Genomic DNA, 13,190 nt, shown 5'->3' with positions numbered 1-13,190 from the left:
TCTCAGTCATCTTGCTTTAATCAACTTTTTAATGTGGCTTTGTATTGTCAAAAAATGGTTAAATGTGGTACTATTCTTGTTTCTGAAAACAGGGTTTTTTTTGTTTTTTTTTTGACAGGCTGATATGTGCAGGTCACTAGCTAGCACAAAACCAACAGTTAATGAACAGGACCTGGAGAAGTTAAAGAAGTTTACAGAAGACTTTGGTCAGGAAGGTTAAACCAAAGATATATGTGGAGCATTAGAACTTTTTTTGCTTTCTTAAGTATTGTTGTGTCTTATTGATGGCACTTCCAGTAAATGCCAATAAAATCACTCCTTTCTTACTTTGCAGAAAGAAGATCTCTTTGCAAAGACCCTTGAGCTTTTGTATTGTATTGTTTTCCTCAGATGTCTATTAAATGTCTTCTATTGAAAAATAAAGCTAAAAGTATAATTTTAGGGTGAGACAGCAAAGTGATGTGATAACTTGTATTAAATATTAGCAAACTTTAAATAATTAGTTCAATTTTACTAAATGTTCAATTTTAGGTATTATGTTTGACCTGGCTGCAAGTGAGTTTTGAACTCCCAGTAGGCTCAAAAAACCCTTTTTTGAGGGGTGAAAGAGAACCTATTTGTCAGGTGTTTTCAATGTCAATCAGCCTGCATATTAATTGCTCTCATTTCCTGTAGAGAAATGCAACAAATTTGCTAATGAAGCATATTGCAAGTGTGAGCTCACTATTAAAATAAGTAAGAAAACACTGTGAGGATAAGACTCTGTGGGCCAGTACTTTGTTTAAATACTGATGGACCTGGTACTTGGCTTTTTCTGCTATGCTGTGTTAAAATTTTGCCTTAAACAGCAAGCTTTTGTTTTTAACTCTTTACCAGCTGATACACATATGTCACTATGCAATTTAGCAAAGGTTTGTTAAATGCAAGTATCTTGGAAGGTTTTTTGCTGGGTGTTTTTTTTAATCTGGATATACTTTCTGTGGGAGTTTGACAAAAGCTAGAAAAAGGTGTATCCTGTAAGATTCTGTATGTCAAGGTCTGCAAGGTATAGGTAGTCTTTGGAGGCTGTAAGGGAGGTATTTTGGGGAAATAGCATACTTTCCGACCTGAGAAAAGGATAACAGATGATCTAGCAGTAGACTTTGATATCAGAGTTCTGAGTTAATCCGTCACTGAAAACTATTGGATACAGACTACATCAATTTAGTGCGTAAATTTTGAGAAAAGGCTGGCACTTTAGTACAAAAGCAGCACTTCCATTGATCTTTTTTGAAGAAGTATAGATTGAGATGTGCTTGAATGTAACTTACAACACTACAGTGTCAGCACTGAGTTTGTGCCTTTTAAGTTTGCACTGGCTGTAGGATACGAGACATCATAATGATACCTAGAATACCGTTATGTTCCCTTAGCATTGTACAACTCTATTCTGCATATGCTTTGATTAACTTGCATTAAAAAAAAATTGCACATTTCTTGTGTGTGTGTTATATGTACATACACACATTTATGATCATCTTTTGATGGGTTTTGGTTTCCTTTATGTACAAATTTTGTGTACTTTATAAATCATAGGACTGGTGAAATTTGCTGTACTTAAATGAAGTAAAATGTTGTAGTACAACCTCAGCAATGTTCTTTGAGTATTTCTTCAATATTTCTTTTTCAAGAATTTACCACTCGATTTCCAGACTTTGGATTTCTGTGTTTAACAGCTACACAGACTATCTAGTTAAAAATTGTCTTTAGTATGCTAGATGCTGAGCTTTTGTTCGCTAACATGATGAAACGTTCTTTCCAAAATCATTCAGTAGCACACAGTTTCACCTTTGTCTTATGTTGGAACATGCAGAAATATGAATCAGTGGACTGCAAATTTTTTTGTGGATGCCTAAGACAAAAAAAAAAAAAAATTTCCAGGGTAGAGGCAGGCAAATGTACTGGTAAAGGTGATCTTAGTTGCAACAGAATTGCTTTTTCTTAGTTGACGTTTTGTGAAAGGTTCACCCTTTAGAAGTTAACCGCAGACTGGCAGGGCTCTCACTTAACGGTTTGAAGCTAGCGTCCAAGGTACTTATCTCGACCTTTTTAAAACAAGTGTCTCATAATTCTCAGGGTTTTTTGGTTTTTGGGCTTTTTTGAATAGGCTGATTTGCCCTGTGGGTTTCCATAAGCTTGACTATGTAATCCATCAGTCTTTAATGTAGAAGAAAAGTGTGTCATATGTTTTAGATTTACATCTTGCTTGTTCAGTTTTAGGATGGCATCTATAACAGAAGCATTAATGTTCAGTGTTTAAAGTTGCTTTTAGAAATATACTGCAAAAAAAATTACTGCTTGGAATTGCAGCTACAAGAACCATTTTGTTTTGCTGTCTTTGTAAAATGGGAAGAAAATAATATATGTCACAGAGCTTCCTAACTAAGTTGTGCTGGGATGAATGATGGCTAAATGGGGAAAAAATCAGTTTTTATTTGTCAGTGTTAATCTAAAGTACTCTAAATTACAAAATTTGACTCCAGATTTTTAGATGATGAAAGGTTATTTGCTTTACGTAATCACTTCTGTAAATACTGGAGAAGTTGATTGCATATTTTTTATGAGATCTGATAAATAACTTGTCTTTGGCTACTTAGCTTACAAAACTTATTTTTTTTAATAACTTGTGGTGTTACTGCTGGTTCTGACAGTAATATGAAAAATTGTCATTTTCTTCCTGTGGGTAGAATAGTTCTTAAATCAGTTATATATGTGCTTGTTTTGTTCTTCACAGATGTTAAATTGACATTAAATTTTGCATTTCCTGCCACTTGTGGTATACATTTCAGTATATGTACTCATAGGGTTAGGAAAGCACAGTAAATTAACTTACTGTATTTTTCCCCATATTATCTGACTGACCTTCAGTTAGAGTCTTTTTTTTTTCCCCCCTCTTATTTGACTATCAGTTGTGTTTGTCCTTCTCTAGCACGCTGAAACCTTACCAATGTCCTTTAAATTTAAAAAAAGAAAGTATATCACTACTGGTCTTAGTTGCTTTGGTTGCTTCTGTTTTAATTAGTGTAGTATAATACATGTAGCTTATACAAATATTCTTGAATGTGCAGCTTTCATGCTGCTGTCTGTCAGGTGTTCCATCGCAGCCCTTTTTGTCAGCTGAAGCAAAGAAACGGAATATTCTCTGTTCAGCCATTGTTTGATCTACTCTTTATTTAGTCTTTCACCAAATTTAGAATATAGTTTGATATCTTTTCATGCTATTTCTAAGGATTATCTTGTCAGGAAACTTGCTAATAATTCTGAATTTGTTGAAATATGCAAGAACATCTTTATTCTGCTTCTTACTCTCTCCTTCATCCAGACAAGCTCATTTCATGGCTGACTTTCATACATGTTTTTTGTCTTAACCAGATTCATCCTAGTAATCACAGTTGACTTAAAGAGCCATTCCCATAACATACACAAACTATTGCAAGAACATGATGGACTCTTGTTTCCTGCTGTACTGCTTTTCCAGCAGATACTTGGTTCTTGTTATCAAAATATTGTTCTCCTTATTTTTGATCAGGTAGTCTATATTGTAGCTTTTGTGGTATAGCTTCTGTGCTTTCTCCTTCTATTTCTCTTACATATATCCTTTTTTAACAATATTTTATTCAGTGATTTTATTCCACAAATCCCCTGTCGTCATAATTAGCTGTGTAAAAACTGTAATTGTGCCAATACATCCTGTGTCCTGGCATTTGTGTACTGACAGCCCAGGTATTAGATAATTTTGTGCTGTTATTTGTATGTTGGTCCCTGTGACCTAATTACAATTCTTCTTCTCCCTCCCTACCTATACATACACGCACGCCCTTCTGATAGTAGCACTTTGATTGGGTCACTATTTTGGGGTGCTTTCTGTTTACTCACCTGTGTGTTCTTTAACCCATCTAAAAGGCTGTGAGCTGGTGAATGAGTGCTCCAGGATACTTGCTGCCTTCGTCAGAGCAATCCCACCACATCAGTTCAATGCTTAAGGAAGGCTGGAGTCCATCTGTCTGTACCACCTGTGCCCAGTGCCTTCCACATGCACAATCTGCTACATTCTTCTACAGAAATACTTGACGTTTTCAGGCCAATTTCTGAGGCCTTCTCAACTATTAGTCATGAAAACAAAATGCGATATCCTACCTGTGTCATGGCAGAGACTAATTTCTCTTAAGAGTCCAAAAAAGCTTTGGTTGTGTTTTCAGAAATCTCCAGGGAATAAGTTGCTGACACTTAAACATAGGCCCAATGTTGACAGTGAAGCCAGGGTTTTCTTTCCTACTCGATGACCTGTTACCAGGCACCATGCGAATTGGCAAGACTTGCTTTTGCTTGCCTGCCCTCCTCCTCTGCTGCCTCAGCTAATTTAAATCTAAGTTATTCAAGACAGGGACCTTACCAGTTCAGTGTCACATGTGTTCTGTAAACTATAAACAGTAATTTCCTCTGACTCGTATTGTAGGCAGATGACTATCTACAGGTAATTGTTACAAAAATCTAGGCTGAAGTAGTAGCCTTCTGCTACTGTTCTGTCAATGTGTCTGCAAGAACAGTAGTAATAGTCTGCTAAGCAAGGGACTGAGAAAGTTGCTATAAATATCGCCATCTCATACAGGAAATATAAATGGCAAATGAAGACTGTTATTTAGGGCTGTGACTTGGGCTCCAGAAGAGTCAGGTGAATAGTTTGCCTAAAAGAATGCTAGTAAAAAATGAAAATTCATACTATACAAATTCAAATCATAATTTCTCTTCCCTCCCCTACTCAAAGGCTGGAGCATGGGCTGTAGCTCGGGGATTCCTACCTGCCCAAGCCTTTTTTTAGGTGAGATCATTAACATTACAAAATCTGGAAAACTGGCTGACTACCGTTTCCAAATGTGACTTTTAAAATGCCACAGTTCCTCATAGGCTCATCTGGGCTGAGATTGCTTATCTGTTAGGTTGTGTACGGAACAATTCATGGCTTTAATTCATTAGAACATCACAACTTCAAGCAATTAACGCTTTTTTTTCCTTTATAGCTACTGTTGTTTGGGTGTGGACGTTTGCGTTCTTGTTCTCTGTCTAATTCAGAAATAATTTGTCTTTGTCTGCCTTAACATCACATGTCCATGATGCACCTGTCCACTGGCAGTATGGAAACAAGCAGGTGGTTTACCTGCCCAAGAGCAAAACTTGCATAGTTGCACAAGAGTACTGGAGCCACAAGCCCATTGACAGCCCTCACTGAAGCTAATATATAGGGCCTTAATTGTCCTCTTGTGCTCTATCTTTAATGCACCTTCACTAGCTTCATAAGGATAGAGAAGGGATGCTTGATAAATAGATGCTGCTGTTGCCCAAACATTGATACTTAGGGCTGTGATAGACATGCATATCCATATACTCAAATCATGGTTACAAACAGCTTGAAGATGCTTATAACTATGTAACAACCTACCAAATGCACAACAAGTAGTTACTGCAAAGTTAACTTTATGCTATGTTTGTAGCACTGAGAAGTGTCTGTTCCTTAAGGCTTGGATGGGTTTAGTCCCAAAGGGAATAAACCTGTTAGAGCTTTCACAGCTTTTTGAGCAAAGCTGTGGTTATTCCTGGGCACTCTGAGGGTCTGCACATGGCAAATATGTCTATGGAGAAGTGCACAGGACAAGCAACACCAGTTTGCACTTCAGATCTCCCACATCTACAATAGTGGAAGCTGACCTGTGGATAATGGCAGTGACGCAGATGTTTTGGGCTCCTCCTCTGCCCCAGGTGTCAGGTGAATAAAATGGTTTTGCCGAGTTTTGCAGATATCAGGCTTATGCTCTTCCATCCTTTTTTGTTTAAGGCATACTCATTCCATCATAAGGTAGGTGTTGGAAATGGGTGATGCCTCTTAGAAGAAGGAAAAACAACAAAAAAAGGTTTTGATCAGAATTTTCCCTTAATCTGATGGTTAATTGGCAATCTATGCCTGCCACTTTCCTATTGCTTTTGATTATTCTTTCCTTTCACCACACCTTTTCTTTTCTTGTGCGTGTATATGTTGTAGTAATTCTCTCCTCTTTCAATTTCTTTTCCTTGTTTTGTTTGATTCATTCTGTCTTTTGTGCCATTTTTCTCTCAAAGGAGCTGATTCCTTTATAAAACCCATTTCAAAGCAGCAAGGGGATTTCTCTATATTCCTGTATTTCCCCAACTTTTCTACCAAAGCAAGCTTATATACAGAAGAGCAAAACCTGGCAAAGTCTCTCTGATTTCTCTTTTTTTTTTCCTTCAGAGCTGCGGGGCATATCTGTACATGCTGTCTTCTTTGCATGGATTTACGGCAGGACAGCAATTATCTCTGCTGTTAGAGGAGGGAGACAGATTGGAGAAGTGCAAGCAACTCCTGTGTACTTGATAGCAATGCAGTGGGGGAAAACAGCTGAAGGTGGAGGTGTACTTATTTATTGGGTTAGCAGAGGAGAACTGAGTGCAAGAGATCTTCTAAATTTCCATTGCATAACAGCAGCTTCTCTGCAGTGCATGCCAGAAGTAATATATCAGGGACTGATAACAAAGGTACATGTTGTGTAATTGTATCCAAGAAATAAACACCAGTCTCTTTCCAGCGCTCTATAAGCTGCATGTATTACCTGGAACTGGAAATAAGACTTAATTCATGTTAAAAGATTGAGCAAAAAAAGTTCTCTGAATTGCTCTGAAAGAGAACCTGGCATGAACCTGAAGGAAGTAATTTAAGTTCTTTCAGTGTTTTTAAGAGTACAGCTGCAAAGCAAAGGAAAATGGGAGACTATGAAGTCAAAGAAAATTGACTTCATAGAAAACATGGCAAAGAAAATGTCAGGAGCAATACAGTAGTTTTACAAGCACAGAAACTGCTTAAGAGCATCACCTAGAAAAAGTAAGTTAATGAGAAACCGGAGGGTTGCTGAGACTACAGATCATTAACTTGATCTTTTGTAATAAGATTAAGTCATATGAATATGTACATGATAGAAACTGAATGACTGGGGGAGTGTAACTGGTAGCTTAATCCTGAAGCAAACTCAGGACTAAGTTTAGGACCTGTCAGTCTTTAAAGATTACCTTGAGGCACATCTTTCCAAAGCCATGCTGTAAAGCACAGAATTTTGCCTACTTTGGAAAAAATAGTAGTGGTGGTTTTGATGGGAGCAGGTTCACAACAAAATTGCTGAGTAGCAGTCAGGTAAAGTGAAAGAAATAGGCCATAAGTTGCTGGCAGTAAAATTACAAAAGCATTCCCTCTCTGGCTAAAAAGTGAAAGTATGCATGAAATACATATCCAGTAAGTTAATAATGACAGAAATGGGTGAAAGACTATCTCCAAGTAAAGGCAAACTATGATACAAATATCGATCATTTCTGAAGCCATATGATAATTCCAGTGGAAATCCCTGAATGTCTTAGCTGAAGACAAATGGTTCCCTTCCCTGGCTGCAGACCTAGAATTACCATCTGAAACCTAAAAGCTTGTAGTGACTCTAAGGATCTAATTTCTCCATAGCTTAAATTCTGCATTAAGGCTATCTTGTCACAGTATCACAACATGAGTTTAGAGATGGTAATCACAAGACACAGCAGCTGTGGATTTTCAAGATAGGTAGGGAGCGATGACAGGTGAAACCATGGTAATCTTTCACACTACTATTAGGGGTAGAAGGCATGGTACCTCTACACCTTGCAATATTGTTAAATAAGGGATCAGTGGTGTTTGTTAGGTCTGCAAGTCTCTTCCCCCTCCTCTCATGATCCAGTTTCCTAGGTAAACTGATTTCATCCAGGTAGGAGGTACGTGCCATCCCACAGTAAGGGCGGCACTGGCATCTTCACCTCTTCCGTCCCCAAAAGCATGGATTCCCTGCTGAAGCACAGCTTCCTCCCTCCCTCTCAGGACAGCAGATCCTTTATGGAAGCAGCATTTCTGCTCTTCCCCAGGATACTAGGGAAAGGGGGCAGTTGCCACAAGTCAGATAACTAGGAGGTAGCATAGGACTTACATCATCTGATCTCACTGGCAAAGGAGGCACCCTTTTACTGGCATCTCTGCTGCAGCTCTGAGAAGCGGAGGGCTGCAGGGGGAAGGTATGGCAAGCCAGAGCAAAGCCAGAAAAAAACTGAAGGGTGTCACATATTAAAGTATTGTAAATGTAGGAAAGGCTCTACAGCCCAATTTTAGGACGAAGAGCTTTAAAATAAAAGGAATAAGCTTTCTGTATGGAAGAGCATGACTCCTATTTAAAAAGATCATTTCTATTAGGAATTAAAGCATACTTTTAACCAGTATTCAAGGCAGAATAAGCAGTGGAGAAAAACATACTTACTACACCTGATAGGGATAGATAGGGAGATTCAGATTTTGATGGAATGTTTACAAACTCATGAGTGTGTCACTTCTGTTTCTATAATGCATTTGCCTACACATGTTCAATTAATTGGGCCCTGCAGCAGGTTCCCAGGGGCTGGGAACAATATGATTGGATACGTAGCAGCGCAACGCCTGTGGTATATAGCAGGTCATGACTTTTGGGTTAGGTAAATGTACTCTTCATGTCTCTGTGGTCTGCATCTGCACAAAATAAGAGAAATGTTTTTAAGAATAGCGCTAGGTATGTTACCTTGTAATACAAGCTTCCATTGTAATGCTCTACTTAAATATATATTCTTGAGGAGGTAAGGAAAATTTAGTATGGGTGCTCTTATGTCAAGAGACAAAAAGGATGTCACTGTGCTAAAACCCTGCATTCATTTCTTACAGATGTCTAGTATTTTAGGTATTGATCCCTTCCATTTAAGGGAAGTGAATAGCCTGCTCCCTCCCTGTTTCTGCCTGTTTTCGGCAGTACTTGATTCTGTGCGTTTTCCTTGCTACCCGATGGGAAAGAGGCCACTCAGCCTTCCCCTGCAACCCACAATCCACAGTATCCCTAGAAATATTTAGAAAAGCAAGTGTCGTCTTATGCCCAAGTGTGGACAGCAAACTGTGCCAGTGTGAGGTCTGAAATAGGCAGATGTACCAGATGAAAAGAAACACAGATACTAAATGAAATTTCAGATCACCTTTGTCCCAGTTTTAATGTATGCCTATTTAAATTAGATGACAAAGATTTCCTCTTATTTAATGAGTTGTCATTCTTTTTATTTCAACAGATCTATGTCTATCTAGATGTGAAATATCAGTACAGTTATCTTCACACTGTAAAATTAATATAAGTGAACTATCACAGGTAATGGTCCACCATTTATGAGTGGTTTATTTTGGATGTTGCTTTAAATTTTCAAACAACTATGGCAAACATATTAACAGTTAAATAAGCTTGGGGAAGAGTGTGAAGTGTGACAAATTTAATTTACACAGTGCTTTCAGCAGACTTCTTGTTTCCAACTTGTTCATCCTGCAGAAGCCCTTGGAAACCCTGATGGCGGGGTTATACGTACACATCAGCTGCTTTTTTACCACTACATCACTCAGCTAGTACCTTCTCTGTTTGACCCCAGCTCAGGCTGCCTGTAACTTCTAGGACTACCTGCAAGATCACCTCTGACAGCCCTCCTGCAGACAGAGTATGGGGACTAGGGGTTTTGGCCTCAGTAGTATTTTGCCTTTGGTAGTGCCCTGGGAGCCATTTAACATTGTGACGCAGGGACAGCTTTAGTGGCTGATGGTCTCTGCCTAACCTGGTGGCAAACACAGAAGCTATTTTCCATCTATAGAGAGCTTTTCTAACTGTATGTTAGATGGATCCTTTTCTGATCCAGTACAGCAGTTCTTATGATTATTATTTATTCTTCCCGAGGAGATTAGGGATCGAGAAAGTTAGTTGAAAGGAACCACTCATCCATGCTGCCTTTCTTCTAAAGCCTGGAGCTTCACAGGAATCCTAGTTTGTAACACAGCGCTAATCTCTTGTGACTATTAATGCTCATTTCGTTCTAGGTCTATTGTATGCCATACCAGTACATGGTACAAAAAAAAAAAAAAGGGAGAGTGTTGGAAAAGAACTACAGTTAAATTGGAAGGATAGTTGGAAAAAGGTGTTCTGTTTGGCAATGCAAGTTATGGTTTTGCTGCTATTTGTTTTACTAAATGCAGTAGGATTGACGGGATGGAAATCACAAGAAGTTTCCTGTTTTATCACAGTGTAGCCCATAGATCCTAGTGCACACCCCACCCCCCTTCAGATGACAACCAGCAAATCCAGCAGGGGAATAAGGAGGCACAACACCAGGGTTTCTAGGGGCTGCAGCGTTGCTACCTGCTCTCATAAAATGTTTCCCCTTTTCTTGATGGCATCATATTTCTTGTACATGTATCACATGTATGTGATATATTTTGTGAGCCTTTATCTTCTGAGAAGAAGATCCGAAGGGCACTTGGATCCCAGGTCAGCCATTTGGGTGGTAGTGTTACCCATTAACAACTTTGTTTCTATGTTTAAATCACCATTTTTATTCTTTAGTTGCCACATCTTTTGCTCATACTGAATACCCACAACATTGTTACTGCAAAAGTCTGTTGAAGGATTTACATTAACAAAACTAAGGAAATACAAAACCACAGCTGCAACAGCTCCCCTAGTTTCGTTGCTTTCATCTGCTTGTATTGTATTCATTTTCTTTCTCTGAACGCATCACTGTTGTGTTGAAGCTTCTTCTAAAGATTAATTAGCAAAGCAATTAGTATGCTATATTCATTCTTTTTCTCCTCCTCATCCCCGGGGTATATACATACATTTGTCAGTTTTCTTTTTAAAATTATACACTTCATAATGCTACTTAGGAAGGCCAGGTTAATGAAATATTTCTTTATGCACAACTGAAGTTTGGACTGGAGATCATTGATGTTTACATTAGTGTTCAATTTCCAGCTCCACAGTCACTGAGAAAATTGTTTTTTAATAAACAATTTCCTTGTGCCAGCAAGATTGGCATGCCTTGGTTAATGAGGTCACATGAGACGAACCCAAACCAGAAAGCTCAGGGAGGGCAACCTCCACCTTCCCCTGGCTTACCATAATATTCAGGAAGGACGTACCTATTGCTGGGGTGAATTATATGCTATTTATAAGGTCTTCTCCTATGAAGATATTTTTCAAATAAAAATACATGACACGTCAGCAATCCAGAGGAAAAAATAATAAGGATGAGAGCAGACATTGTCTGAGCTGGATCTTCAGTTACAAAGTTGTAAAGTGCCCTCTCAGGCTAAAGGAGAAAGCAATATAGATTTCTCCACAAAATCTGCTGTGAGGGAACTCCACATTAGTCTAGAAGGGCTTCTAAAACATGGTTAGCAAGATAAGAACATAACTGTGACTGCTCAGGATCATGTAACGTGTTCAAGGCCCCTACCAATATGTTTAGCCTTCATTTTACTAGAAATTTAGTGCAGATGGTTTGTTTCACCCATGTCCTCACCTCACCTTGATGTTGAGAGTGATATTACATTGTGAAAGGTGGATTTGTGCTTTATCTCCATAACCGCTGACATTTGAGCTTTTAAAGTCTTACCATCTTCTGTGGAGGAAGTCTATAAATAGCCTATACTTGTTATCTTAACAATCGCCTGTTCTATCTTAAATTAATTGAATACTGGTTTTGGTAAGATAACGCATACTGACTGTCCTATATATGAAGAAGGAACCAAACATATTTCATCACTGCTTTTTCCAGCCCACATCTTATTTTGACTTCTGCTAACAAAGGAATTAAAATACTGTCCTTCTTAGATGGCTCACTAATCAATTCTTTTCCTTCCATTGTTGTCACTGTGGCAGCTATCATCTTATTAAGCACAGTTTCTTCCTTGCATTTCCTCATACATCCACCTGTGCAGCATTGTACTCAAAATGACATCAAAGACATTCCGGGTCAATCTCATCTCAGAACTGACTTCTGATTTCCTCTTTTTTTTACTTCATCGCATTTAGGCTCCCTTGAAAACTTCTTAATCCCTGCCTACATCTCTGTTCCCATTTCCACCTACTCCCTACTTTTAATCTCTCCAGTATTATTTTCACACCCTCCTGCACACCCTTTTGCCTACTTACTTTTCTTTTTTTTTTTTTTTTTGCCTGATTGCAATCTCTCTGGGGCTGGAACTTTGCTCTGTGTACTTTGTAAACTATTTCACACAAGTCAAAGACACCGCATAACAATCAATAGCAAAAATAATTTGAGGGATTTTCTTTTCAATTGTAAACTAATAATTACACCCTAAGTAAAAAAAAGTCAGAAACACAGACAAATAAATATCTGAGCCAAATATATGGAATTATGTTATTTGGTCTGCCCTGGAAGGGCTCTTTGTTTGTTTTAATCTCTGTTCTGCTATTATGCCCTAAAGCCAAAAACCGTGCTTTTACCCTTTTTCATATGAATAACATGCAAAACCTGTAGTTTCACCCAACAGGGAACAGCATGCTGGAAAAAGCTAGGAATTAGATTTTTTTAGAACAACGGAGCAGCATCAGCTCCTCCAGCCCGCAGCGAGCAAAAGCCGGTGGAGCGAAACCTCTCCGGAAACTGGTTCTCACGGCGGTTCGCATCCGCTTTTACCGGAGGCAAAGAGGTAACGCCGGCTATGAAACCTCCCGCAGCAAAGTCACCTAATTATCTCCCATAAAACGCTGGTGTTACGTACCCGGCTGCCACGCTAGCTCTGCTCCCCCGTGCCAGGGAGGGCTCCCCGCCCTCTCCCCCACGGCGCAGCGGCCGGCGGCCACAGCTGCGCCACCGCGCTCGCCTCGGCCCGCAACTGCCGCCCAACCGTTAAGCGAGCCGGGCCGCAAACGGGCGCCTGAGACTCGCCGCCCCTAGACCTCCTCGCCTACTTGGGGAAAAGAGATAAAAAAATACATGCTCGGTGCTGCCACGCTTCGCCGACGCCACGTTACCTTTTTCATTTTTTTTAAACCCCAAGCTGGTATTTACCACAAACACCGGGCGGCGGCAGCCCCCGAGGCCGGGACCGCCCCTCCCCCCACCGCCCCCTCCGGGCCCCGCCCCGCCCCTGCTTTCGGCGGGAAGCGGCCTCCCGCCCGCCCGCCTGCACGGGACGGCCCGGCCCAGCCCGGCCCCGCCCCGCCCCGCCCCGGCGGAACCCCCCGCGGGGGCGGCGGCGGCGGCGGGTGGGACGCGGCGGG

General features: G+C 39.9%; 1 protein-coding gene and 1 long non-coding RNA gene across 3 annotated transcripts in view; one reads left to right on the top strand and one right to left on the bottom strand.

The window, feature by feature from the left end:
• The window catches only part of VPS4B (vacuolar protein sorting 4 homolog B), an 18,175-nt gene extending 16,546 nt beyond the window's left edge, over window positions 1-1,629 (top strand). Inside the window, exon 11 of the mRNA XM_068931596.1 lies at window positions 119-1,629. Within this exon, the coding sequence (XP_068787697.1) occupies window positions 119-220 (102 nt within the window). The 3' untranslated portion in view covers window positions 221-1,629. The remainder of the gene's footprint in view (window positions 1-118) is intronic.
• The window catches only part of LOC138065960 (uncharacterized), a 13,819-nt gene extending 811 nt beyond the window's left edge, over window positions 1-13,008 (bottom strand). Inside the window, exons 1-3 of one of the 2 annotated variants that reach the window (XR_011139003.1) lie at window positions 12,689-13,008; window positions 5,743-5,916; window positions 3,916-4,142 (exon numbers count right to left, since the gene is read on the bottom strand). This is a non-coding gene — a long non-coding RNA (uncharacterized lncRNA). Of the gene's footprint in view, window positions 1-3,915; window positions 5,917-12,688 lie in introns of both variants that reach the window. The other variant, XR_011139002.1, reaches the window with a different exon arrangement.
• Window positions 13,009-13,190: the final 182 nt, after the last annotated feature.

This window comes from Struthio camelus, chromosome 2 (genome assembly GCF_040807025.1).
Source record: "Struthio camelus isolate bStrCam1 chromosome 2, bStrCam1.hap1, whole genome shotgun sequence".
NCBI classification, from domain to species: Eukaryota; Metazoa; Chordata; class Aves; order Struthioniformes; family Struthionidae; genus Struthio; species Struthio camelus.
Note: the sequence above shows the minus strand (reverse complement) of the source record. Positions and strands in the feature narration are given on the sequence as shown.